General features: G+C 37.0%; 1 protein-coding gene across 1 annotated transcript in view; it reads right to left on the reverse strand.

The window, feature by feature from the left end:
- stat4.L (signal transducer and activator of transcription 4 L homeolog) overlaps positions 1–27,799 on the reverse strand; it is a 62,864-nt gene that overhangs the window by 16,190 nt on the left and 18,875 nt on the right. Inside the window, exons 4-18 of the mRNA XM_018236240.2 lie at positions 25,291–25,389; positions 23,848–23,940; positions 22,904–22,982; positions 21,517–21,602; positions 19,618–19,769; positions 17,360–17,518; positions 16,345–16,437; positions 15,641–15,700; positions 13,322–13,342; positions 13,145–13,238; positions 11,636–11,680; positions 5,882–5,965; positions 3,162–3,260; positions 1,629–1,764; positions 814–866 (exon numbers count right to left, since the gene is read on the reverse strand). Coding sequence (XP_018091729.1) covers positions 814–866; positions 1,629–1,764; positions 3,162–3,260; positions 5,882–5,965; positions 11,636–11,680; positions 13,145–13,238; positions 13,322–13,342; positions 15,641–15,700; positions 16,345–16,437; positions 17,360–17,518; positions 19,618–19,769; positions 21,517–21,602; positions 22,904–22,982; positions 23,848–23,940; positions 25,291–25,389 — 1,353 coding nt within the window. The remainder of the gene's footprint in view (positions 1–813; positions 867–1,628; positions 1,765–3,161; positions 3,261–5,881; positions 5,966–11,635; positions 11,681–13,144; positions 13,239–13,321; positions 13,343–15,640; positions 15,701–16,344; positions 16,438–17,359; positions 17,519–19,617; positions 19,770–21,516; positions 21,603–22,903; positions 22,983–23,847; positions 23,941–25,290; positions 25,390–27,799) is intronic.

Below are 27,799 nucleotides of genomic sequence, written 5' to 3' on the forward strand. Positions count from 1 at the left end.
GCTTTCCTCCCTAGCTTATCTAATCATAACTTACAAGAGGAAGCTGCTGATAACGGCTACAAAGTTCTTCCACAAACTGTATATCATGCCCTTTAGGGAGGTGGCAGATGGGGCCTACCCGCTGGCAAGAATATGAATCGCCAGTGGGATGGACTATGAATTACTTTGGATGGCTGAAGTCGCCCAAAGTTTCCTTTGGAGGTTTGGTAAAGCACAGGATGATCATTGCCCTAGGTGCTATTTCTTCCATATGATTTGGTCCTGTCACCTTATTAACAGATTTTGGGCACCCTAGTGACAGAGCACTGGATGCAGTAGTGTGCCTTTAGGGCACAGCGGAAGACCTCCTTCCCACCACGGCAGCTAGGACACTATTTCAGTGCCTCACAGTCTGTGCTAAAAAAGAAATTATTATGGGGTGGATGTGTGTAATAGTATGCCCATGTGTAACGCATGAACCATGAGGCCCATAGGAAATTAGACAAAATATTGAGCTCATGGTGTAATTCGGGATTGGGGAACTGAATTACTCTTTTTAGGACTCTGGGGTGTGATTAGATGGCAAGCACGAGGGAAAACTTGGTACTGTTTTGTGCTGGTACCCACTATTTCTGTTTTTCATGTTTTCCTTTGTACCTATCACTCAATGACAATGCATATTACATGGGTTGTGTTTTTATTTCGGAAATAAATAAAAACAAAACAGAATAGGTCAAGCTTATGGCACATGACACCATCTCTAGGTTATGGGCAGTACATTCTATGAGGTAACAGAAATTTACATTGAAGCCACAATAAAAAGTTACAACTTACCTTGCAAAATTTTGCCCATGAGATGTGACTGTCTCCCTGGTTTATTGGTTGACCTTTTATAAAAACACCAAATAGGTACATTTTAGATTTCAGTAATGAATGCTTACCTCACAAATAATCAGTTTAACAGGCAGCTACTAATAAAATTTCCCCCCCCCCCACGAGGAAGCAATAGTATTGTTCAAAGAATTGAAGCCTACGGTGTGTTTTGTCCCATTGTACTGGTTGGGAGCTCCCTGTATAGATGGTTATGCTAGGGCACACACATAATGAAAGAGCCATTGCACTTGCATATTATGAATAGAATGATTCAATCTAACCCCTGCTTCTCTTCCAGTGTAAGAACTAAACCCTTTGTATTCTATGGAGCTTATATATTACTTGCTGCATAAACATGGGCCTTTTTGCCCTATATTAAATTTAATGCATATAAAACACTTCCATTTTTACTCTTCCTTTAAAGGCAAATATAATTACATTCTATAAATATATAATGCACTATAATTATTCTTTAGATAATCCACAGATCTTTAAAAGGACACAAGGGTACTCCTTTTTACCTATAACTAGCTATTTCTGTATTTTAAGGTGAAATATTAGTAATCTGTCACCTTAAAATACAGAAATAGCTAGCACAGTGAAGCTGTGGAATTCTCTCTGCCAGGACACCTTGCAGGTATACAGGTTAGATCAGCAGTCCTACCCTGTTTGTGAGAATTAGTTATTTAGTTTTAGGTTATGGCCTCTACTACTCACTTGCAACAGAGTGATTAAATGATTAGATTCAGGAAATTGTGTAGACAGTATATTCTTACCTATAAGCTTATCCCCCAGCATGTTAAGTTGCTCTGAATTCAGTCCCCGACCAACATAAGAAGAGAACTGCCAGCTTAGTACTTCCAGAAGCTGATTTAAATTGGCTGTAGGTGGGTTAGCAAAGAAAGCATGATTCTGTGAAGAAAACAGCATTACTGTACATTCATTTTGTACATACAAATTAAGTATTTGTTTTTAAAAGCAATTATAGTATTTTTGTTGTTGAAAGTAAACAAATAATGTCAATAACAAGTATTTGTAAGTCTTTTGCATACAAGCAGTGCACACCGCAAATAAAGATCAAAAACCTTAATCTGGTGCTCAAAGAACAGGAGTACCCATCTCCTATCTTAAAGGAGAATTCAACCCCATATAATAAATTATATGTAAAAGTAATTACAGGATTAGGGGAAACGACTGGAGTTATGACTTGTGCGGGCGGGAGCAGGGAGGGGGCTATGTAGGGTAGGAGATAGTGGGTTTTATTATATGGGGGGTTGAATTCTCCTTTAAAGACAGACTGAAAAATATTCAAGGGCACCTATGCAAGTTTATTGTTTTTTTGTATACATGACTCTTTTATTAGACATATGTACACAATGGGGCCCATTTACTTAGCTCGAGTGAAGGAATGGAAGAAAAAAGGTACGAATTTCGAATGATTTTTTTGGCTACTTTGACCATCGAATCGAGCATTCGATAGTTAAAGAGACAGTACTTCAACTATCGAGCATTCGATAGTTGAAGTACTGTCTCTTTAAAAAAAAATTCGACCCCTACTTGCCCACCTAAAACTTACCGAAGTGCAATGTTAGCCTATGGGGAAGGCCCCCATAGGCTTTCTAATGTTTTTTAGGTTGAAGTATAATTGTTCGATCGATGGATTAAAATCCTTTGAATCAAACGATTCAAAGGATTTAATCATTTTTCGTTCGATCATACTATTTGCGGTAAATCCTTCGACTTCGATATTCGAAGCGAAGGATTTACATTCGGCAGTCGAATATCGAGGGTTAAGTAACCCTCAATATTCGACCCTATGTAAATCTGCCCCAATATGTATATACTCATACATCTTTAGTACAGGGGGTTTTGCCCTAAAAATCATTTGTTGCCTAATGTGACCTCTAATTATACTGTTTAATGACTTGTATATCTTATTTTAGTGATTTTGATATGGCTCAATTTACTTTTGTGTCCTTTACCACAGAAAATAGATGCAGCATATTGCTCATTTTATTTCACCGATAATGCGTAATGTTTTTTTAGACTTTTATCACATATAAAATATGAGTAGCATGTTGATTTCACAGTAGCAGCCATGGCAAGTCAAATGCACATTGACTTTGGTAATTCTATTCACATTGGGTGTCATACTGTTCAGATGACCTCTGTCATTTATAGCGTAAAGGTAAATAAGAAAGAGCTTGCAAATGTTTGTTTCTCTTTCTCTCACAAAAATGATTTGTAATGATTTGTAAGGTCAAGATGTTGAGACATTTTTGAAAAAGGCACTTTATTATATCGCTTACCTGAGGTTCCGATGAAAATAGATTGTACCAAATGACAGATGCCCATGCACTAGGCAATTGGCTAACATTGGAAATCATCACCACAGGCAACGAGCTAGTCTGTAAAAAAATATATTTTAAAATATTAATTTTAAACCATTTCATACAAATCATAAACTTTACTTCCAATTTATTTAAAATAGGACTAAAATATACATATAAAACGACTGTTACAAATAGGACTAAAATATACATATAAAACGACTGTTACAAAATGCTTTACTTTTTTTTATTGTAAAAGTGCTTGATTTCTGGTAATTAAAATAAGCATTTTTTTTAATGAAAAGGAGAAAGCAAACAAGCACAGACAGACTTGCATTTATTATAATGTGATATTGTCTCTGCTCTGTAGTGCCTAATGTCACTAATGGGCTCGCTTACTTGAAAACTGTTCCATTAGGCAAGGGAACCATGTTGTAGCAATCTGGATATTCTTGAAAATGCATGAGAGGGCTAATGATAGGCTGCCATAGACCTGTGCTTAATTTTAAGTTTTTGGGATGGCTGTGTGGGCTTCAGAATACCTGAAATTACTGAGTTTTCTGAGTAATATGATCTACAAGTGGTCATCTTTTGCAGATAATTTTGTACTTCAAGCAATTATTAGTGATGAACGAATCTGTTTCACTTTGTATCGTGCCTGAGCAGAAATTAGTGTATATTTATCAAAATGAAGAAAAAAGAATCCAGTCTGGTATTGCGCTTTTTCTCCTTAGTTCTCTCAGATGCATGTGCTTGTCCCTCTCTTTCTGTTCCCTATCAAGTGCAAAATGTGGGTCTATTTTAGCTTGACCAGCTGCATTCAAAAATGATCTCTATTAATTCCAGCACCTGTACTGGACACAGACTGGATTTTTCTCTACATCTGCTCATAGAGCAAAGGAAAACTGATTTTTATAAGGCATAGAATGTCAATCACATCAAACTATGTTATTTACTGATTTACTGGATTCGATCCTTGCAGTCTTTATTAAATTGGAAAAAGTATTTCTTCTTTCTGAGATAGAATGAAAATAATCGCAAAACAATTAGCTGCATAAATGATTGGGAAAGCAGAAACTCCTTTGGAAGCCCTCCCATAAGATGTATTGGATCTAACTGTCAATGAATATCATTGAATATCAATGAAGAGAAACAGATGCTGAGAACTAAACTTGATTATTTCAGAAACAATGCAGAATATTTATTTGATTGTATTTGGAAAGTTTCTTATTTCAGTATGATAGTTCCCCTTTAGTATATACTTTTGTTTGATTTTATTTACTTGATTGAGGGTTAATTCGAGATATGATCCATTATTTCGGACACTATTTCTCAGACTTAAATGTCCGATAATTAAATAATCAAAAATTTCTAAGCGTCAGAAAAGCAGACAACAACTGTGACATAATCTGTAAAAGTTTAACAGAGCTAACATAACAAACTGATTTTAAAACAACAAAAAATTCTCAAGAATGAATTTAAATAATTAAACTAATTCCATTTATGTAATTAATTAATTACTTTTAATAAATACAAATGATTAATAACTAATACATGAATTATCCCTTTAAAACACAAAATATTATGTTGTCTGAATTACTAATGATCGCAAATTACAGTAGGTAAAAATTCCGCTATATAGTTTACAAATCTCATACATATTAAAAGCAACAATACAGAACGATAACTTACCATCATTAAAAACCACCAGAAGTGTGAAGACTATTTCAGAGTTAAATAGTCAAATTAACATTTAATAGTATGGTGGCAGTACAATTTATATTTTTTCAATTTTTATTTGGCACTTACCATGGCAACCAAGCATTAGGAGATTAGGTTTTAATTTTTTTTCATACATTTTTCCATTCAGGCCCTCTATTATTTAGCCACATGGTTGTTTGGTTATGTGTGCCTCTAACTGTTGTTTAAATAATAAAATAGTATATAAAAATAAATAATATAATAGAACAGAAAGAATAGAAACTAAAGACAAGTTGCAAATTGTATTAAATATCACTATGTACATCAACAAATATATATTCTCAAGTGGAACTGTGTTGTGTAAAAAGTTTTTGTTATGGTATATATTAAAGATAGCCTGATGCAATTATATAAAATGTTTGGCAAGGCAATTTCCTACATCGATGCATATAGAGGTCTTCTGGTGATCTGCAAGTGCAAATGACTGCACTTTACATGCACTATATTTGGTGCAATGTAATAATAATAATAATAATAATTTGTGACTAGTTTTAAAAAGGTCATACACCCCTTTTTGAAAATTAGTTTAGTGAAAGGACTTGTGCTTAACAGACTTTTAGCCCATTGTTTTAATCCATATTTTTTTGTTACTTCTGGAGCAAAACAGAACAGGAAAACTGAAACGACTCCATGTTTGTTCTGGTGAGGTGCAGAGATAAGAAAAAGTCTGTTATGCAGGGGATTATCCGGGCATTGCAAAACAATTATCTACCTTGCAAGGATCAAACTTGGATTATATTCAGTTTCTCTGTCTCCTGTTTAGTTCAAGAAAGAACAAAAAAAAAACATTGATTTTTCATGATTAAAACAACAAGCAAATTCGTTATACAGGGGGTATACTGCCCCAATAAGAATAAATCTTCTAAAAGGTAATTAAGTTAGGCACAGAAATTGCAAATCTTTATTCAGTTTAATGAGAAAATGCAAATTCTACTTACTTCAAGGTCAATGGATAGTCCATATAAACACACTTGGGTTTCAAAGCTTATTGAATGCAGTTCTTCTGTCACCATGTGAATACCCTATGGAATATGTAAAATATTTAATTCTATTCAGACAATTCAATTTCATTTAAACACAAAAAAGAAGAAAAAAGAATGTGATCCCTTTAATAAACAAATCTTTTTTGATCCTTCTATTACAAACCCAACTATGAGGAAAATTTACTAAAGGGTAAATCTTCACTTCGGAAGGCCCCACCACACATCGTTCCACTTCGTCATTTAGGTCTTGGCAGACAAACCACCAATACAATTTGCAACTTGTCTTTAGTCTTTTACTGATAAAAAATCAGGCCCGGATTTGTGGCCCACTGTGCTCCGGCGCATGCATGCACATGCTTCAGCGGGAAGGCAGGGGCTTGCATGTGAAAATTGGTGGGCGCTAGGAAACAGCCTCAGGGCACCACAGAAAGGAATCCGACTTTGTATAAGATTGAGGAGGATGTACTGTAGCTTCATCTTATAAGTTTGGTAGGTATAACCTGTCAAAGCAAACTCTGGCAAAAGGGGTAATGTACTGGAAAATTCTTGCTTTTGTGGAGCAACGATCGTTCGCCTGGCGAAAAGGAGCAAAACGTCGTTAGCGATGAGCCATTTCATTAGCTAATTTTCCTCTACGCCTGTTTGTAAATTTCTGCGGATTGTCTTTCTGGCAAATTTTCGCTAGTGAAGGCCACTTCACCCTTTAGTAAAGTAGTAGTTTGTTAGTAAGTATTAAAACATAACTTTTCATCAAATCACATCAAAAACAAAAACGAACAAATACAATTAACAATAGAATTCATTATCTTAGGGATACAGACCTAAAAGGGAAACTATACCTCCAGAAAGAATACTTAACCAAAAGATAATTTATATCATAATAAGCAACCTATTAAAGAAGCTTACCATATTGGCATATACATATCAGTAAATATTGCTCTTTTACATCTTTTCAATGAGCCACCATTTTGTGATGGTCTGTATGCTCCCGCAGAGATCACCTGACAGGAAATAATGCAGCTCTAAGGGTGGCCATAGATGCAAAGATCCACTCATTTGGCGATGTTGCCAAACGAGCAGATCTTTCCCCGATATGCCATTAACAGGCATGGCTATATCGGGGGTAATCTGATTGTTCGGCCGTATGGCCGAACGATCAGATTACGATGTGCCATGGGCTCCGACGGGATCAGTCGGGTCAAAATCAAACCTGACCGATCGACCAAACGACCGATCTCCGCCGGACGAAAGATGTCGGCACACGCCACACACAATCCGAAAATCGTACGAATCCTTGATTCGTACGATCGGATCTGTGTGTCTATGGCCACCTTAAATGTACCAGGAAGAATTGAGGGAGTAAAAGACAGAGCTCTGTCCAAACATTGGCTGATGTACAGTAGCATAGTGTGCCCAGTAAACCATTCGTCCAGGAGGTCCTTATTATGTACAATGGAAATAAAATTCTATCAAAGATTATCCAGTGGCTTTATCAGTTTATTTTGTCGCCATATGTTGATGTTATCAAGGTAATTCTCCAAAATCTACAATCATTAATATTTAATAAAAATTTATTGATATTAAAAAAAAATATATATATATCCGATGGCAGAAACTTCTAGACACAACTATCTTTAATGAATGACTTCAGGGACTATCTGTAGTCTCAGATATTAAAGGTGCAGTTGTAAAGCTGCATCAGTTTTGATATGAGAGACAAGACAAGGGATATCCTTGCTAAAGTCCCTCCCTGCTAATCAACATCTCTTGAGTTGTGTCATGATAACACTAGGTGCCGATGCAATGCTTTTTTATCTTAAACAATGACAGAAGGGGCATCATTGTTGTATAAATCTCCACCAATCTTTAGTTTGTTTGAATCAAATCATAACATGCACTAGTGTCAAGACTACCAACATTTTGGGCTTCATCATTTTCCCACACCCATAACATTTAAATATTTTGCACCAAATATAGTTTAAAAGGGGATGGCAATTGTTGGAGGTGGTGATTGGAATTGGACACTGCTATAGGGTCCTAAATTTGATTCAATCAGATTTCCTTTTAATGCATGCATGATGTTAGGGGCATATTTCTTAACATTGGAGACAAACATCACCAGTGTTTTTGCCAATAGCAACCAATCATTAAATAAAATTGAACAGTTATCTATGATTTAGAAAACAAAAGCAAATACCTGATTGGTTGCTATGGGCAAAAACACGGGTAATGTTTGTCTTCAATGTTAAGAAATATGCCCCTTAGTCTATACATCTAATAGCGCAAAAGTCTTGTAATAAGCACTATTCCATATGAAGTGCGGTGTGTATTTTGTTTTTTAGATTTAGGGGGTTATTTATTGAAGGTCAAGTTGTGTTTTTCTGACAAATTTAAGTTTTTTTGAGGGTAGTTTCACTAACAACTTTTCGGGATAAAAAAAGATTAAATTTTTCTAGATTTATTATGCCCCGAAGCTGCTAAAAGCCTGAATCCAAAACGACTCCAGCTACAACCTGTCAAGGTAATAGTCAATGGCAGTGGGCCCTTAAACCATTTGAAGATGTTTTTCCTTGGTGATTTTCAGGGTTTATTCTGTGGTTTGCATTATTGTTCCTTGTGTATCTTTAGTATAGTTTTGCTGTTTGCTGCTTTGGTATAAAATAACAAATTCTAATTAGTTTGATCCGCCAGAATATGTGCTTTCCAAAAATATATGGTTAGTTTAGAGGTCTTATGGCACATAACGCACATAAAGCAGCAAGTAAGTTGCAGGTAAAACTTAGCCCATTTGTAAAATGTATAATGAAGCAATAGAATTCTTAATGAATCAGATGAAAATTGAGCATAGGACTGGCCAGATATGGGATGACTAGTTGGCCAGCTAAAATATATTGCAATATATGGACAAACAATCCCTGTTTTGTTTAAAGGCATTTTTCAGTAGCAGTATGCATAAAATGTCTCTGTCTTAAATATATTGATAATGGGTTGAGTGCAGAGGACTCTTGTTTTTGTCTAAATGTATTTTGTGGTCACAGCCTCATTGCACAACTTTCCCTTGTTTGTTATAGTTGCACAGTTGGGGCTCTCTTTTCAGCAGCTGAGTTCGCCAATGTGAAAATTCATATGCACGTTTTTCATTTGGGGTCCATACATACCACATACTTTTGTAAATCTATGCATATTGGGAATCAAACTATTCAGTAGACCTCTGACGTCATATTAAGGGTGATTTTTCTTTGTACATAAAAATTGTGTGAGATAAATGCGGCAAACTGCAACATTTTAGGCGATTTTCAGAAATCTAAAAACCTCTACATTTAGAAAAGCTTTACAGTTTGGTGTAGAAAGACGTCTTTATCTTTGTTGGATTCATCAGAATGTGTACTTTCCAAAAATATATGGTTTTGTGGGGTCTTGTGGCACATAATATGAAGTCAAGGATCTATTTAAGAAGGCGAATAGGCAGCGGAAAAAATTCATATGCACTATTTTTATTTGGGGTCCTCACATGCCAGCTGCCTTGGTATATCTATGCATATTGGACATCAAACTGTTCAGTAGACCCTTGGGGGCAGATTTACTTAGGGTCAAATATTGAGGGTTAATTAACCCTCGATATTCGACTGTCGAAGTTAAATCGTTCGACTTCGAATATCGAAGTCGAAGGATTTACCGCAATTTGTTTGATCGAACGATCGAAGGAAAAATCGTTTGATCGAACGATTAAATCCTCGAATTGAATGATTCGAAGGATTTTAATCTATCTATCGAACGATTTTTCTTCGACCAAAAAAAGCTTAGAAAGCCTATGGGGACCTTCCCCATAGGCTAACATTTAGGTTCGGTAGGTTTTAGGTGGCGTTTTAGGGGGTTGAAGTTTTTTATAAAGAGACAGTACTTCGACTATCGAATGGTCGAATAGTCGAACGATTTTTCGTTCGAATCGTTCAATTCGAAGTCCAATGGTCGAAGTAGCCAAAAAAACACTTCGAAATTCGAAGTTTTTTGCATTCGAATCCTTCACTCGAGCTAAGTAAATGTACCCCTTGGTGTCAATATTCAGGGAGTTTTCCAGTTGTATGTAAGAAATTTGGTGAGATAAATGTGGCTAAATGCGATATTTTTAGGCAAAACGATGTAAATGTCTTGATTTTGCAGTTCCTGAAATTACAGACCATATGGGGGTCTTCCTTTTCCTTTTGCTTGGGTACACCTATACATATTGGGCATCAAACTGTTCAGAGGACCCCAGGCTTTCATAATTGGGGTGCTTTACCTTGATACCTAATAGTATGTGGGAAATACTATGCTGCAGGATGAAAGTTTTGAGGTGATTTTTGAAAATGTCACCAAAATTACAAAATTTAGGAAAGGTTTGCGGCTTGGTGCTTTGGAGTAGAAAGACACGCATACTCAATTTGAATTCGGGGGAAAATTTGGTTTTATGGGGTGAACATACTTTTTTCTACCTTTGCCCCCCAAAAACTATGTAAATGTCTTGATTTTGCAGTACCTGAAATGACAAACCAAATGGGTGTCTTCATTTTAGGGGCCCCTTTATGCCACGTGCTTAGGTAAACCTATACATATTCGGCATCAAACTGTTCAGAGGACCCCAGGCTTTGATATTTGGGGTGATTTATCTTGATGTCTAATAGTATGTGGGATGCTGCAGGGTGGAAGTTTTATTGTAATGTTTGGCCTTGAAATGAGAAGTATGCAGTTTGGGGAGCGCTGCTTTGGAAATTTGGTAGTGTACTGCTTATAGATTTTGATCTATACAAGTGAGAAATCTTCATAAAACTATATATATATTTGGTATTGTCCCGTTCAGGAGACATAGACCTTTCCAAATCAGCTGTGTTCTCATACACAAAATAAATGATGTAATTGTTGTTTGTGAAACATGATTTTTTTCATTTTATTAGACACTTAGAAGCCTATTTTTTTTTTACAGAAGTAGAATTACACCAAAATTCTTGCATATTTTGAAAGCTCAGCAAAAAACAATATATTGTTTTCCTGGGTGAACTAAAACACCGCCACAGGAAAGGCCCTTAAAGGACAAGGAAAGTCTAAAATAGAATAAGGCTAGAAATGCTGTATTTTGTATACTAAACATAAGCATGAACTTACTGCACCACAAAGAGTAATCAAACAAATGATTTATGCTTTCAAAGTTGGCCACAGGGGGCTGTCATCTTGTAACTTTGTTAAACATCTTTGCCTGACCCTGACCCTGCACATGCTCAGTGTGGTCTGGGCAGCTTAGGGATCGTCATAAACAAAGCTGCTTGAGTTCTGGCTGGGAAGCAGAACTCTGCTGTTCATAAGTATGATTGTTTCCCTGCTCAGCAGTTAGGGACCATCTGACAATTCCTATCCACAGCAGTAAATGAAGGGAGAATTTCACTGCATACAGTCAGGTTTCTTATAAAAATGGTACACATTTTTCAATTAAAGTATATTGGAGATAGGTTTATTTTTCATTAAAGAAAGTAAAAATGGGATTTTATTTTTTTGCCTTTCCTTGTCCTTTAAAGTAAAAGAGTACAAAATGTCTAATAACTGCTTGGCAGTAGAGATTTGCATTTAGGACAAAACGGCTGGCAGGGAAAGAGTTAGTGTTTGCCATGTATTGGTCCTATGATATCTGAAAAAATATCAGATATAAGGTCATGTTTAACTCCTTTATTATGGACTTACCTCGTGGCCTTTATTTCCAGAATTTGATTTGCTTTCTTTTGGCTTCTGTATAAAAAAATGGATTTGGAGTTAATTTCTTGTTTTTGCATGAGGTGGGTAAGAATAATGCTCATTTCTTATTTCTTTTACAATTTTTTTACTTCAGTTGTTTGAGTATAATATGTCTTTATGTTTTTTTACTTTCATTTGAACACACACTGCACACTTAAAGGCTGATTTAACAATTTTTTAGTTTTTTTTAATTAAAGAATTAGACCTGCCCCATTAGGAAAGCACTATTAAAATGAATACGTTACAGATGAAGCCAGTGGTAAATGGTTTCATTAATATTAATATGGATGTATTTAAATTTTACCAAAGTCTTTGATACAGTGCCCCATAAACAACTGCTTTCTATACTTAGGTATGTTGATCTTAGTAATATACGTGTACAGCAGTTGGTTGTCAATGGTACATTGAAGTAGGGTTCTTAGTGGGATCCCCCAGGGTTCCACTGGGTCCACTTTTATTTACCTTGTTCATTAATAACTGAGTGGATTGTATTGTAAGTAAGTAATCAGTGTTTGGAGATGGCACAAAACTATACAGCTCAATTAATTCCAGATGTGGCATCCTTGTAGCAAGTTCGTCACAAAGTAGCAATCTAGATGTCTAAGTGATATTCAGTGTTAATAAATATAAGGTCATGCATCCATCTTCAGGGTCCTCGGTAAGCTGACTGGGAGATTGATATGTTGGCACATGTGCAGTTGGAGCAGTTTGCCAGTTTGGACAACTGCGCATGCACCGAATTGGACGGAAATTGCAGAAGTGCCAGAAGAAGACACGAAGGCTCGGAAGATGAATGCCGTGAAGTCCGATGCCAGAATCTGTGACGAGGGGTAAGTCTAGAATATGGGGCATTTCCCTGGGGCAGTTAGGCTGGGGGTGGAGGGAGGGTGGTCTACGTGGGCTGGGGGTTACAGGGTTTTTTTTCTACAGGGTTGAATTCTGCTTTAACAGGACTGTGTTAGGCAAATCCATAATGGAGAATGACCTTGGGGTGCTTGTAGGTAATAAACTTGCTGTAGTAAGCAACATCAGTCAGCAACTGCAAGGACAAACCAGGTTTTGAGCTGTATTAGTTTTACAAATTTATATTTAAATTCATATTTAGGGTTTATACCTCAGCTAAATGAATGTAGTAATATTGGCTCAAAGCACAGGGGACCCAGAGCTCAGCACACAGGGGATGCACATGGTCCTTTTGCCCCTAGGAGTTTAATAATCCCTATTATGTCAGTTGGTGAGTTGCTTATTTTCAATACACTGTTAATATAGCCATGATAAAAAAAAAGTTTTAGTTAGTTTCCATATACTATAGACATATGCTTAATGGATATATCTCATAATACATGCCATGTTTTTTTCCAGTCAGCCTACATTGAACTGTTCCCCTGATGTCATACAGATTCAGAAGTTTTTTCCACTTTCCACCTCTAAGTGAAAGCTTGCATTTATAAAACTTACCAAGTGCCTCATTTCAACGGAGAGACTTCCATTTGCCGAGTCTTCTATGCTCATAACTTTGACAGGTGTTCCAAAAAGAACAAATCTTCTATTACTACAGAATAAATAAAGATCTTAAAAACACATTTCAGATGCATGAAATTAGAAGTGTGTGATAGTTTTAGCATTATGACTTACCTTAAATTAAATGATGGATCCCTAAAAGATAAGATAAGATTTTATTTACAAACTACTCAAAAGTTAATTATTTGAATAAAAAATGCATGATTAGTAGAATGACTTTGCCAGTAAAATGAAAAGCTTTAAAAAAAAAAAAATTAAACTAATACCTAAGTTGCTACGGCAATCATTGTTTCAGATGGCATATATTGTTGCTACTGCATGTCCCCTTCTCCAAGTGAGTGGCATAGTGCTTGCTCTAACCTGCAAAGGGGTTCAAATCTAGAAAATTGACAGTAGGATCTATTATCCAGAATGCTTGGGACTTGACTTTTCCTGGATAGAGGAACTTTCCATAATTTGGATTTTCTTAAATCGGCTGTGATTGTATTGTTACCAGTAAAGATTCATACATCTTAGTTGAAATCATTTACAACAATAGTATTATTTACTTGTAATAGAGTCTATGGGAGATGACCTTCCTGTAATTTGGATCTTTCAGGTTTTTGAACCCAATAACCATATGGACAGGATTAAAGTTGCAATGATCAAGCAGCTGATTCCTGTCTGATGGTTTTCTATAAAGTTCTGTATTCATTCCAAATTATGACCTCACCATCCAGGAAATGGATGGTATTAACATCCATAAGTATAACATCCAAAGTATAATGAATATTAGGATGAATATTGCACACCTCTTTGTGGAGCCACTCCACAAAGGCTTTCACATGAAGAAACCGTCATCTATATAGTGCTACCAGACCAAACAAATGGCAAATGACAATAGGCGACAAATCTGTGTTAAACAACATATTTACAAATGTAAATGCAAAGTTACACTTAACTTAGCAAATAAGGGTCCAAAAATCCATCTTACAGTTGCATACCTAGGAATGGCAGGGTATAAAAATAAAATTGCATAATGCTTTCAGCATGCAGCTCTCTAATTTCATAAAGAAATAGCATTTAAGGGCAACTGTGGAAGTTAAACTCTTGCATAACTTTCATATGAACAAAGGACTGGCAGGAAGATTTGTCTGACACAAGAGTAGCGTTGCCCCATTCCAATGTTTATGAGGAGTGCAATTTCAAGGGGTGTGCATAACAACATCTAGACAAACCAAAACCAGAGGCCTTTTGGAAACAAGTGCTGTAGACATGATGAAGTACAATCACTAAAGGTTTGTTTTCAGAAAAAAGGGAGCAGCGTCTGTCTGTACATTAGTCTTTGGAAAGTTAGATCTGTAGTTACTGTACACTCATCACTCCACTTCCAGATCCCATGCTGATCCTACAGGTCTATCTACCTTCTCATCCTGGAAACTATAGGTCTGTACATAGAACGTTAAGATCCATGTAGATTGCTGCCACTTGACTGTGATTTGACTACATTAGAAAACTGGACAGAAAACTGGCAAATAGGGTTCAATGTTTATATGTGCAAAGGTATGCACTTTGGCAGAAATAACAGAAATCTTAGTTATACAGTAAATTGTAGTGTGTTGGTGCATCCTTAATTGAAAAGATTTGACGGAATCCTCTGCAATTAAAAGAAAGGAGATTCCATCTTAATATTTGAAATGGTTTTGTTCAATAAGAGCTGTGAAGTTGAGGAATTCTCTCCCAGAAGTGATACTGGAAGATACATAAGATATCTGCAAGATGGCTTCAAGAGTTACATGGCTTTTTAGCAACTGAAGGGTTACTCAAATCAGAACAAAGTGTCAGGATTCAGAACACCCAGGTTCAAGCAGATGGGCAATAATGACATGGGAATGAGCTCAGAGCTGGGAATTATGAAGGGAAGCTGATGGAAACAAGCAGTTACTTTGTAAACTCCTTAGAAACAGGCTTTTGAATTTCTGCACTAGAATGATTGTCAGATTTCTCTTGGAGGTGGAAGATGTTACACCTGCAGCGACCCAATAGACGGAGTGCATAATCAAAGGCTGTGGTTTAAAAATATAGGAATGGAATCTGTTACTGGAATTTAAAAGATAATACATTTTTGTGGTGCTGAATATTAGTGTTGTAGTGTCCAGAGCGTCTCAGTGTTTTTAAATACGTTCTCAAAAATGACATATAACATGATTATAAATGTTTGCGGCACAAAAAAACTAAATTTTGATGTAAACTTTATAAACTTTATTTGAAATTGCAGTGTCTGGTGCTAGACATATGTATTTTATACCACCTTCAATCCACTTTTGGACAAAGACGTTGTAATTCCTACATTTCCATCTAACAATATTTTTGTGAGTGTCCATATTTTCACATGCTACTGTATTTTTCAAATTATGCATCTATACATAAATCAAGGAATTTCAAATTGCTTACTTGTCAATAGTTGCTTTAACACGTAACTGGTAATTCAGCTCTGGCAGTTTTACCAGGAGCCTGCAATTTATGGAAAAAAAAGTTTTTATTGGCAAATCACTATTACAATATTATTTGTTGAATAATATAATAACATAAACAATATATAGTTGCTACACAATCTGCACATGCTCATGATTGTATCTTACAAGTGCATTAACAGAGCAAGAAACTTATGATAATTAAATATTTGTCACTCTTTTAAGAGAAAAACGTTTATTACAATAATTAAAAAAAGAACAAAAAATAGCAAGAATCTTATACATTTGTTGTGAGTCTTAAGCTGGCCATACACTATAAGATCTACTCGTTTGGCAACAAGTTGATACATGGGGAGATATAAAGTGGATACAACATTTTGTACTGGCTTATTCTGTCCCTATTAGAGATCAGAAAGTAATATCATTTATCAGTAGCTTCCTACAGGACTTCTTCTGTTAGTTCAGAGATCACATTGATCCACTTGCTCCATGCTAAATTATTTTTTGTAAAACAAACACTGAGGGGTTGATTTATGAAGTGCAGTTGCCAATATTAACCAAACTGAGGTTAGTTTTTCCAACGTGTAGTCTACTACACGTTGGAAAATAAAAGCAATAAGGAATTGTGCATACATCAGCCACTTTGCACATAGTTGGAGTTGTGAAAAAACAAAATGACATTACCTCAATTTAACAGTGAACTGTATTTCAGTTTTAAGGACCAGTGGGCGCTGTGGGTGAGTCGGCATGCATGGCTGCCTTTCCACTATAAAAGAACTAAATGACAAAATATATTAAGCATCAGTAAAACAATATAATTGCAACATAAATTAGTAAAAGGACGATAACACAAACCATTTAATTTATTCATTAGAATCAGTAGCACAGTTATATCCATCTGGTACAAGAGAAAAAGGGACTCCTTTATTGCACACATCTTTAGTCTGTTGCATAAACATTTATCCAACCATTTATTCTCAGGCCAATTACTTACAATGGTATATATAATAGAAAAACAACAAATATATAGTGCTTAAAGGAGAAGGAAAGCCTAAAATTAAGTAAGCTTTATCAGAAAGGTCTATATAAATACACCAGTAAACCCTCAAAGTAATGCTGCTCTGAGTCCTCTGTCAAAAGAAACACTGCATTTCTTTCCTTCTATTGTGTACACATGGGCTTCTGTATTAAACTTCCTGTTTTCAGAATAAACCTCCAAAGCTAGGGCTTGAGCATGCTCAGTTTGTTCCTCTCTCCTTCCCTTCTGTAAACTGAGCCCAGAGCTATGAGTGAGCAGGGAGAGACTCGGGCAGGAAATTATGTCACACCAAGCTAATATGGCAGCTGCTATCCTAAACAAACAGAGAGGGCTTATAGAGCTGTTTGCTCAGGTATGGTAAAGCATTCTACATAATAAATATAGTGTTATAGCTTGCACTATTGTGGCAATAAACTGCTTTGGTAGCCTTCCTTCTCCTTTAATATGTATGAACTGTGTAAAGCAGAGCTAAAGCTCAAGCACTTTATCATTCTTCATTCATATATCAAATAAAAGTCATCCTTTTTCAATCATACCATGGAATTTTATGACAATGTTGGTCATAAACCTGACAGAAGATCACTGGCATTCATATTTATAATGTTTTATATTTGTAGAAATTTCACTAAAACCAATTGAAGTTGGGCATCAATAAAGTACCTTTGGAAGACACTCAGAATTAGGCAAATAACACGATCCAATAAATACTGTTTCTGCAGTGGGATTGGATCCCCTTCGTAGGTAACTTTGGTCCAAAGTTCATCCAGTTTCTGTATTTGTCTGCGTAGCTGAAATAAACTTTCTGCTAGAAGAGTGAACCTTAAAGCAAAAGGAACATGCATGTGAAACCCTTTTCAATATGATATAAAGATAATACACACAAGTCATTTTTAATGTGACTTCCAACACATGAATTCACATAATGGACTTGGTTAATATAACCCCTAAAGTGTTCCTATTGAAATCAGAGGACCAGACTGCCAGACTTTCCACAGCACATATGTGCCATATGCACACCTAGAAGATAGTATGGGAGAACACAACACAAAAGCTCAACTGTTGACATTTTCACAGGGATAAGCAATCACATACCATATACCTTTTTTTGAACCAGCATTTGGGACAAACTGCCAAAGACCAGATTCCAAAAATCAACCACTAGAGATGTCGCGAACTGTTCGCCGGCGAACTTGTTCGCGCGAACATCGGGTGTTCGCGCTCGCCGGAAGTTCGCGAACGTCGCGCGACGTTCGCCATTTTGGGTTCGCCATTGTTGGCGCTTTTTTTTGCCCTCTCACCCCAGACCAGCAGGTACATGGCAGCCAATCAGGAAGCTCTCCCCTGGACCACTCCCCTTCCCTATAAAAACCGAAGCCCTGCAGCGTTTTTTCACTCTGCCTGTGTGTGCTGAAGAGATAGTGTAGGGAGAGAGCTGCTGCCTGTTAGTGATTTCAGGGACAGTTGAAAGTTTGCTGGCTAGTAATCGTTTTGATACTGCTCTGTTATTGGAGGGACAGAAGTCTGCAGGGGTTTGAGGGACATTTTAGCTTAGGTAGCTTTGCTGGCTAGTAATCTACCTTCTACTGCAGTGCTCTGTATGTAGCTGCAGTGGGCAGCTGTCCTGCTTCTGATCTCATCTGCTGACTGCTGCAATAACAGTAGTCCTTGTAAGGACTGCTTTTATTTATTTTTTTGTTGTTTTACTACTACTACTACTACTACTATAAGAGCCCAGTGCTATTAGTCTAGCAGTGTTGGGGAGTGGGACTGGTGTGCTAATCTGCTGCTCCTAGTAGTTCAGCAGCACCAACTTTAATTTTTTTTTTTAATATTCATTTTTTTTTTATTTTACTTTTTTTATTTTACTACCGCTGTAGTAGTGTATAAGTTGACCTTTTAGGCATTATTTGCCCTGTAGGCATTTTTTGCCCAGTGTGTTATTCAACCAACTGCCATCTAGCTGTGTGACCTTGTTCACATTCTGTCTAAATATCCATAATATTACCGTCTCCAGAAAAAACACCAAACAATGCCTACAAGGTCAACGTATGGCAGTTGTTTAAAGAGAACAGTAGATTACTAGCCAGCAAAGCTACCTAAGCTAAAATGTCCCTCAAATCCCTGCAGACTTCTGTCCCTCCAATACAGAGCAGTATCAAGTAGATTACTAGCCAGCAAACTTACTATCATCTGTCCCTGAAATCACTAACAGCTCTCCCCCTACACTATCTCTTCCAAGCACACACAGGCAGATTTTTCAGATACATTTTTGCCCTTGATCCCCCTCTGGCATGCCACTGTCCAGGTCGTTGCACCCTTTAAACAACTTTAAAATCATTTTTCTGGCCAGAAATGTCTTTTCTAGATGTTAAAGTTCGCCTTCCCATTGAAGTCTATGGGGTTCGCGAACCGTTCGCGAACCGCTCGCATTTTTGCGCAAGTTCGCGAATATGTTCGCGAACTTTTTTTCCGACGTTCGCTACATCCCTATCAACCACCAAAAGTGATTTATATATAGCTATACAAATGAACAAAATATACTGCACTCATGGGTCTTAGTATCAAAACAAAATATTTTTGTTGAAAATACAATGTTTTGGTCACAAAAGTAACCTTCCTCAGAGAAAGATAAGGTCAACTTATGTGACCAAAACATGTTGTTCACAAATATTAACCAGCACCCAGGCAATTGATCTGCACAGTTGTGCTCTCCTTTGTCCTTTTCATATATATATTAAAGCTGAAGCAAGCTTAAATAAAGTCTGAAATGATGAAGGAAGGAATTTAGCTGCCTATCAACCTCTAGAACAGAACAATGTTTTTGCCTAGAGCAATTGCCAGCTGCATTAACTCATGTTTTGTATGGGACACATTTTGGTGATCAGGAATCCTTTTTTGTTATTAACTTTTTAGCTTACCAGTTCTGAATCTGGTCAAGACTGCCGTGCAGTGGTCCTCCAATACATGCAATCTGTTGACGCCTTTTCCAGTCCTTTAGTTCTTCAGTCAGATTTTTATTCATCAAAGAATCAATTTCATCAATTATCTGTGACATTTTGCGAAGTGCTTCCTATAAAAAATAAATGCATTTAACTTTTAAGAACATTATATAATTAAAAGTTTTCAAGCACAGACATATTTTGTATTAATAACTAGAAAAAAACTATTTATTAATACTGTAATATATATTAAAAAAAGGCTTCTACTGGTTTAGTATAATTGTACCATGTAAACAACCTTACAACAACAGCAACTTCTAATTACAATATGTAGTTGTACATGACTCTGTTTATAGAATTATATGTCAGGCATTATTATATATATTTATATATACAGTACATATACAGGTATGGGACCTGTTATCCAGAATGTATTGTGAATTCCCTGGACCTGGGTCTTTCCAGATAAGGGATCTTTCTGTAATTTGGATCCAGAAAATATATAAAAACTATTTAAAAGCTGAAAAGTTCAAAAAACCCAAGTATATAAACACATCACTACTAAAACATTCAAACACTGAAAGGATTTTTTTGGTATCAACATGGATTTTTTTCTTGCCAAGTTTTAAATAAAAGGTATTATATTATTACAGACAAAAAAGACAAATCAAATAAGAAAATTTGTTAATTAGTGATTCTGGTTTCTGGATAATAGAGCTAATATAATAATAGATCTGTATATATTAAATATCTCCATAGACATGCAGTGTAAATACTATAAGCAAGGGTAATTTTGCTTAGCATATTAATACTGCAAGTTGAAAAAGATTTTGTGTTTTTGAGCAGAAGATACATTGACCATGACTCCAGATGACTCTGTTATGCATGGCTATGCCCATTTAAGCCCTAGCAATGGCTCTTGTTCCATTACCAGTATACATTTAGGGAGTAAATCTGAATAGGTTGACAGCTCTGTGCTATACAATTGTGATGAGTCTTATATAAAATACTATATACTGATACTGAATACTTCAGTAATCTGAAGATGTAGTAGGGGTTTCTTTCCTATTCAATTACATGGGCATCAAATATCATATTTAAGCAGTCAGGGCAGTAAAATACCAGCAACAATCCTAAGTAGCAGAAATACACTTGCTACCAAGATATAGAACACAGGAACTTGGCTTCTACCACAAAAAATGATCAACTCCTTTCTAATCCCACGATTTAAGACACATGATGAAAGTGAATTTTAATGAGCCTTAGGGGCCGATTCATCAAGAGTCGAATATCGAGGGTTAATTAACCCTCGATATTCGACTAGGAACTAAAATCGTTCGACTTCGAATATCGAAGTCGAACGATTTAGCGCAAATCCTACGATCGAACGATTCGAAGGATTTTAATCCAACGATCGAAGGAATATCCTTCGATCAAAAAAAACACAGGCAAGCCTATGGGGACCTTCCCCATAGGCTAACATTGAGTTCGGTAGCTTTTAGCTGCCGAACTAGGGGGTCGAAGTTTTTCTTAAAGAGACAGTACTTCGACTATCGAATGGTCGAATAGTCGAACGATTTTTAGTTCGAATCGTTCGATTCGTAGTCGAAGTCGTAGTCGAAGGTCGAAGTAGCCCATTCGATGGTCGAAGTAGCCCAAAAAACACTTCAAAATTTGAAGTTTTTTTAATTCGAATCCTTCACTCAAGCTTTGTAAATGTGCCCCTTAGTGTTTTTGAGCCCTTAATTGCTCTTGTGCCCAGGGTCATAGTATATGACCCCCTCTGTGTTCTCCAAAGACATGTACTCCTATCATGGATTCAAAAAACAGATGGGCATACAACAGTAAATGATTCAAAGTTCAAATTATAGTACTAACCTTTCTCTTTTGATCCAAAGCATTGAGCATTTCTTGCAGTTTATAACATTCTTGTTCTATGAGGGCATTATGTTTATCAGCAATATCTATAAATTAAGGGATAAAAGAGAGCTTTGCTGAAAGTTTGTAAATAATTGTCTTTACTCTCCACAGTAAATAATTGTTTACTTTCAAATCTGATTGTGAAATGCTTCATAATCTGGGTCAGAGTTGAAGAGCCATGAGCATGGTCAAAGCCTAATTTGTATTGTCAGGTTTTGATCAAATCAAGCATAGACGATAGACTGACAAGCAACTAGCACTTGTTGCACCTGAGAATGATACAGGGCACCAGAACAGTGAAGAGAGGTCAGAGACTCCAATAACAAGGTACCAAAGAATAAGGCACACTGGGGTCAGTAAATCCTAGGGACAACTGAGGCAGTCAGAACAGAATTGTAAGCAAAAACAAGCAAAACCGAGGGAAAGTGGAGATCAATCAAATTAAGAGCAAGATGGGCCGCAACAAGATCAACATCAACAGTAATTACAAGTACTGTTTGTCTTTTGGAGACAACTAAGATTGATGCACATAAGCATGATTATGTAGCACAACAATATGAATGGTTTAGCTTATATATTGTATATCTCTGAGACACAAGGGTGCGATAGTTATGGTAGGGAACTGTAACGTATGGTATCCCATGGTATGGTATCTGGGCAGACAAGGGAACCATAGCATGTACAGGAAGGATGGGGAACTGGGAGCATAGTCGAGGGTCAGGCCGAGGTCTATACCAATCAGGCAGTGCAGTACAGAATCAGGAGTCAGAGATGTAGTCCAGGTCACAGGCGGGGGTCAAAACCAACAGTAACGCAGTTAAAAAATGGTTTCCAAAAGAAACAGGCAAAGGTCAGGACAGCCAGCAAAGAATCATAGGTCAGGAACAGGCAAGGGTCAAGAAACAGATAATCATGAATCACAACAGGAACTATCAGAAAATAAACCTATGTTGGGCAGTGAGAAACTGGGTGCAGGCCCTTTAAATATTTGAACCCGGAAGTGGCACAGAAGAGACAGTACGCGACAGGAGCGGCACACAGGAGAAGGAGGTGGAAGGCATCCCCACAGACGAGGCAACAGAGACCCTAGATCACAGGAACACCTTCACCATTTCTCACTTTGACCAGTCTGAAGTCTAGCTGTGTAATTTAGGGCTAAATGTGATTACCCATAATATATTGTTAGTTCAAATTTGTATTTAAATTACAGCATGTACACTTTTTTGAAATATAACAGTTTGAAAAACGCAATCAAGAGGTTCTAGCACACTAGTATTCAACTAGAAATTAGATATATTTTTTGTGAATATCAAGAGCAAGTGCAGCATGAAGGAGGGCTTCATACCTTTACTTTGTAGTGTTTTGAAGCGGAAATCAAATTCATCTTGCAAGTCCTCCAAGTACTTCACATCTTGTTCTGTCACCTTTATTAGAGCAATGATACTAGGGTTAAAACCATCACATTAAATAAATGATGCTGATATGTAGGCTAGTGTCACATGATGTGTTTTCTCCACTGAGTCCACGTGTCATTGTGCACAAAATGCACACCAAAACCTGCCCCATCTGTGCAAAATGCAATCTCTGCCTTAAGGCAATACAATTTTTACATGCTTTAAACATTCAAATTAACATCCAGTTACTTCTAAACCGGAGCTTCTACGTTCAGCTCTGTTCATGGAAATGGCTTCTCTACACACAAGTAAGAATTATCAATCTGGGTCTGTTATTCAAATTGTTCAACATCTACTGATCTTTCAGATCAAATTACAGGATCTATTTCAATAATGATCCTTGGCAAAAACTCATCAATAACAGAATCAGGGCCCATGCTCTGTAAAAAAAAAGAGAGTGTCATCTTTCAAACATGTCTGCAACTTTAATTGGCAATACATACACCTTTTATTCAACATGAGCAAAATAAATTGAACTTAAGCTGAAATCAATTAAAGAATTGTAATCTTTTAGTATAAAAGCTTTCATGCTTACTATTTTATCATTAAGATAGTTTCAATAGAGATACTGAACTCTATATAAACAGCACCCTCCTTTTCCCTTTGTTGTAACTGTTTTGGCAAAAGATAAGCAGAAGTACTTTATGCAGGGGATTATTTGTGCACTGTATCATATAATCCATTTTCTCTATTAAAATACCATAACGAACACCTGCATTTCTTTGGTTTACACTGCTGTTCTGTTACAATGCATTCCTTAGTAAAGTACCAAATATGGTGACAAAGCAGATAGAAAGTACAATTTTTTAAATAAATGGGTATAAAAAAATCTTACCTGTGCACTGTTTTTGATTGCTGCCACTTTATTTTCTACAGCTCTCTGTCTTTCTGAAATTGAATTGGTCTGTAAAGACTTTTCAAAGGGACCCTAAAATAATCAACAATCATCTCTTTAACTTGGTCAAACAACTCAATGTAATTTTGATTTGTTTAAACTCAGAGATACATGAGAAAATTTACAAGGGAAAGACATAAAAAGATATACAGTTAGGTCCACAGACAACTTTTTTTTCTAATTTTGGATCTGTAAATTACCCTAATGAATTTTAAATGAAACAACTTAGATGAAGTTGAACTGCAGACTTTCAGCTTTAATTCAGTGGGTTGAACAAAAAGATTGCATAAAAACTTGAGGAAATAAAGCCTTTTTATTAACACAATCCCTTCATTTCAGGGGCTCAAAAGTAATTGGACAAATTAAAAAACTGAAAATAAAATGTTCATTTCTAATACTTGGTTGAAAACCCTTTGCTGGCAATGACAGCCTGAAGTCTTGAACTCATGGATATCACCAGATTCTGGGTTTCCTCCTTTTTAATACTCTGCCAGGCCTTTACTGCAGTGGCTTTTAGTTGCTGTTTGTTTGTGGGTCTTTCTGTCCGAAGTTTAATCAGGTGACTGACTTGGTCATTCAAGAATATTCCACTTCTTTGCTTTAATACCTCCTGGGTTCTGTATTATGAAACACCTCCCAATCAATTTGACTGCATTTAGCTGGATTTGAGCAGAGGTCTCTGAACACCTCAGAATTAATTCGGCTGCTTCTGTCCTGTGTCACATCATGGATAAACACTAGTGTCCCAGTGCCACTGGCAGCCATGCACACCCAAGCCATCACACTGCCTCCGCCATGTTTTACAGATGATGTGGTATGCTTTGGCTCATGAGTTCCACGCCTTCTCCATACTTTTTTCTTGCCATCATTCTGGTAGAGGTTGATCTTGGTTTCATCTGTCCAAAGAATGTTTTTGCAGAACTGTGCTGGCTTTTTTAGATTTTTTTTTTAGCAAAGTCCAAGCCTTTCTATTCTTGATGCTTATGAGTGGCTTGCACCTTGCAGCTCACCTTCTACTTTCATGCAGTCTTCTCTTTATGGTAGACTTGAATATTGATACACCTACCTCCTGGAGAGTGTTGTTCACTTGTTTGGCTGTGCAGATACTATTTATTGATTGGAAGTGCATTGCTAAAATTAGTACCTAAAGTAGGGAGCTCAGGACTCAAGAGGAATGCTGCTAAGTATGCTAATTATTGTCCACATGCAATGTAACCTGATCAAGCAGCTTGTTTCCTGCATACCAGGGAAAGGAGATTTGCCTGATTTGCTAAAGCACACCTGTGAGTAATATTTTAATGAATAAAATATTTTAAATGTTTTTTTATTCTACACTATTGGTGCTTGCCATTTGTTTTTGGGGTTTTTTTTGTATAAATTTACCTGTATAGGCATACTAGCTGCTGCCAGAATTCTTCTTTCTTCTCGCAAGCAGTTTGAAACAATCATAGCCATATGCATTGGATTGCCATGGTACTTTCCCTTTAAATGAAAAAATACAGTAAGCATATTAAAGTCACTGACTCTTTATTTTTACATTTTCAAAAATTTTGCTTTTATAAAAAAATCATAGACTAATATACAGTACAATATGTATGCCAGCTGTTAATAATATTAACATGCATAATAAAATAGTGCTCAAAATCTCACTAGAAAGTGATGGTTTCTGGGATGTAAAGTTCCTCTGCTTTTCAGGGACTCTGTGCACCACCCACTAATAAACTTCCCAGAATTCATCACTGTACAATGGAACAAGGTTAGGGAGGGATTGCATTACACTGTGAACCTAAGGGATGTCTTTTCTGACTACCCCTAGTAACGACATGGTGTATCCATACATATGGGATATTGTTTTACAATCCAACTATATGGTTTTTCCTTCATTTCTGTCCAATCTGACAGCACTTCCTTCCTGTCAGCTCACAGGGGTGGAGGAGCCTCCCCTTCCTTGCACAGAACAATTCAGAGGAAATACAAATATACAAAGCACCACCCTATGACAAATTACATAATCTACTTCAAATCTGTAGCCAAAGTAAAAGAAAACAATCAAGAAGAGCAAAATAACTTTGTCTTCTGCTGTTATTTCTAGATGCCAACAGCTTTGCATACTAGACACACTGGCCGTGAGTATAAAGTCTCAGAATGGAGCAGTTTCAAATGTACAGTAACACACTCACCAGGAATACACAGACACCCAGAGAAACTCTCACACATATTTACACCCAGTTCTCAGACAGACAGACAAGCTTTCAGATGCACACACACACCTATATTAACTCAGGCACACATAAAGCCAACTGTCACTCTCATACCTATATGATGGACATGAAGAAATCACTATATTTTGCTGCAGCCATTTTAAAGAGGTCAATATATTGCAACTCAGTTATCTGTTACTATGTTAATTAGCTTAGGTGCCTGAATATAAACGCAAACTACTGCTTTATGTAATGATTTTGGCAGTTGTTTACTACTTCTTGCTCAGGCTCCAATCAGCAAGTACAGATTGTAGCACTGCTGTTTGGCTTAGGGAGGTTAGTAGGGTAGGCCTGGGAAACTGTCAGTAACATCAAACCATTTCCCCCTTGCAAAGCTGTCAACTTTGAAATATTGCTCACCGGGGGATTACCCTACAATTTCCAGGTTGTGATGTATTTGGAAACACACATCACTCTGCTGACATCACTGGAATGGTCTGCGCATTTGCACATAAGATTTTTGGCGACAAATCGTGTAAAATCGTCAGAAATCAGGGGAATGCGTTAAATGGACAGGAGAGGGAATGCGTTAAATGGACAGGAGACTGGGGGACGCAGCCTAAAATCTGGTAACTCATGAAAAAATTGGGGGAGTTGACAGCTCTGCCCTTATTTGCCTTCTCTTTCTTCCCCTGCCAAGAGGGGTGTAATAGTAATTCTGTTTGTCAATCGTTTACTTTCATTAACATTTGCCCATGGTGTCCATCAAGTTCAGTTAAATGAATCCAGCCTAACTGATCCCACAAAAAGTGAAAAAAAACCTAATCTGAAGCCATCTCACTTCTTACAATTTGCGAAGGCCCTACCATCAGTGTTAGAGTCAAGTGGAACCCATGCTCTGGTATACTAGCTGGTGATTAACCCCTTAGGCCTGGATAGTCCAAAAAACGTGTTACATATCCAATAGCATATGTCAGCTTACATGGAGGAATATGTTTCTTTTTCAGCATTTAATAGCACATATGAGGAAGTGGACCTCCATCTGACCTACCTTTACGCAGTTGTTGTTCTGTAACAGGTGGGCCCGCTGACCCAGACCTTATCCCCATCCTGTGTGCTGCACCCTTACCTTCCCCCGGCCCTGATTGCAGGTACATAATTATAAAATGAGCTAAACACGGAGGGGAGGAGGGGGGTTACGTCGAGGGCGGGCGCCCAGAGGCAGAGGGGGGGTTGCAGTTGGGGCAGCGGGCCAGGGGGTGTACAGGCCCCTGAGACGGCAGCCCTGGTGGGCCCCAGACACCCCAGTCCGATGCTGAGTATATTTGTGTGTGCTATATATTTCTGTGGTGCTATACATTTAAAGGAAGGCTAGGAGACACAATATACAGTATCTCCTTAAACATTACAGTAAAAATGACATTAAACCTCTCTCTCTCTCTCTCTCTCTCTCTCTCTCTCTCTCTCTCTCTCTCTCTCTCTCTCTATATATTGTTCTGTATTCTCCTGACGAAGATCCCTGTCGGGGATCGAAACGTTGGGTCTCCAATAAAGTATCACATTTGTTAAGCTTCAGAGGAGTCTCGTGAGTGTCGCTATTCCTGCAGATATATATATTTCTCTATATATATTTCTCTCTATATATATTCTCAGCATACTCAGCATTCTACTCAGCATAACAATTCCTTCTT

The sequence above is a fragment of the Xenopus laevis genome, chromosome 9_10L (assembly GCF_017654675.1).
Source record: "Xenopus laevis strain J_2021 chromosome 9_10L, Xenopus_laevis_v10.1, whole genome shotgun sequence".
NCBI classification, from domain to species: Eukaryota; Metazoa; Chordata; class Amphibia; order Anura; family Pipidae; genus Xenopus; species Xenopus laevis.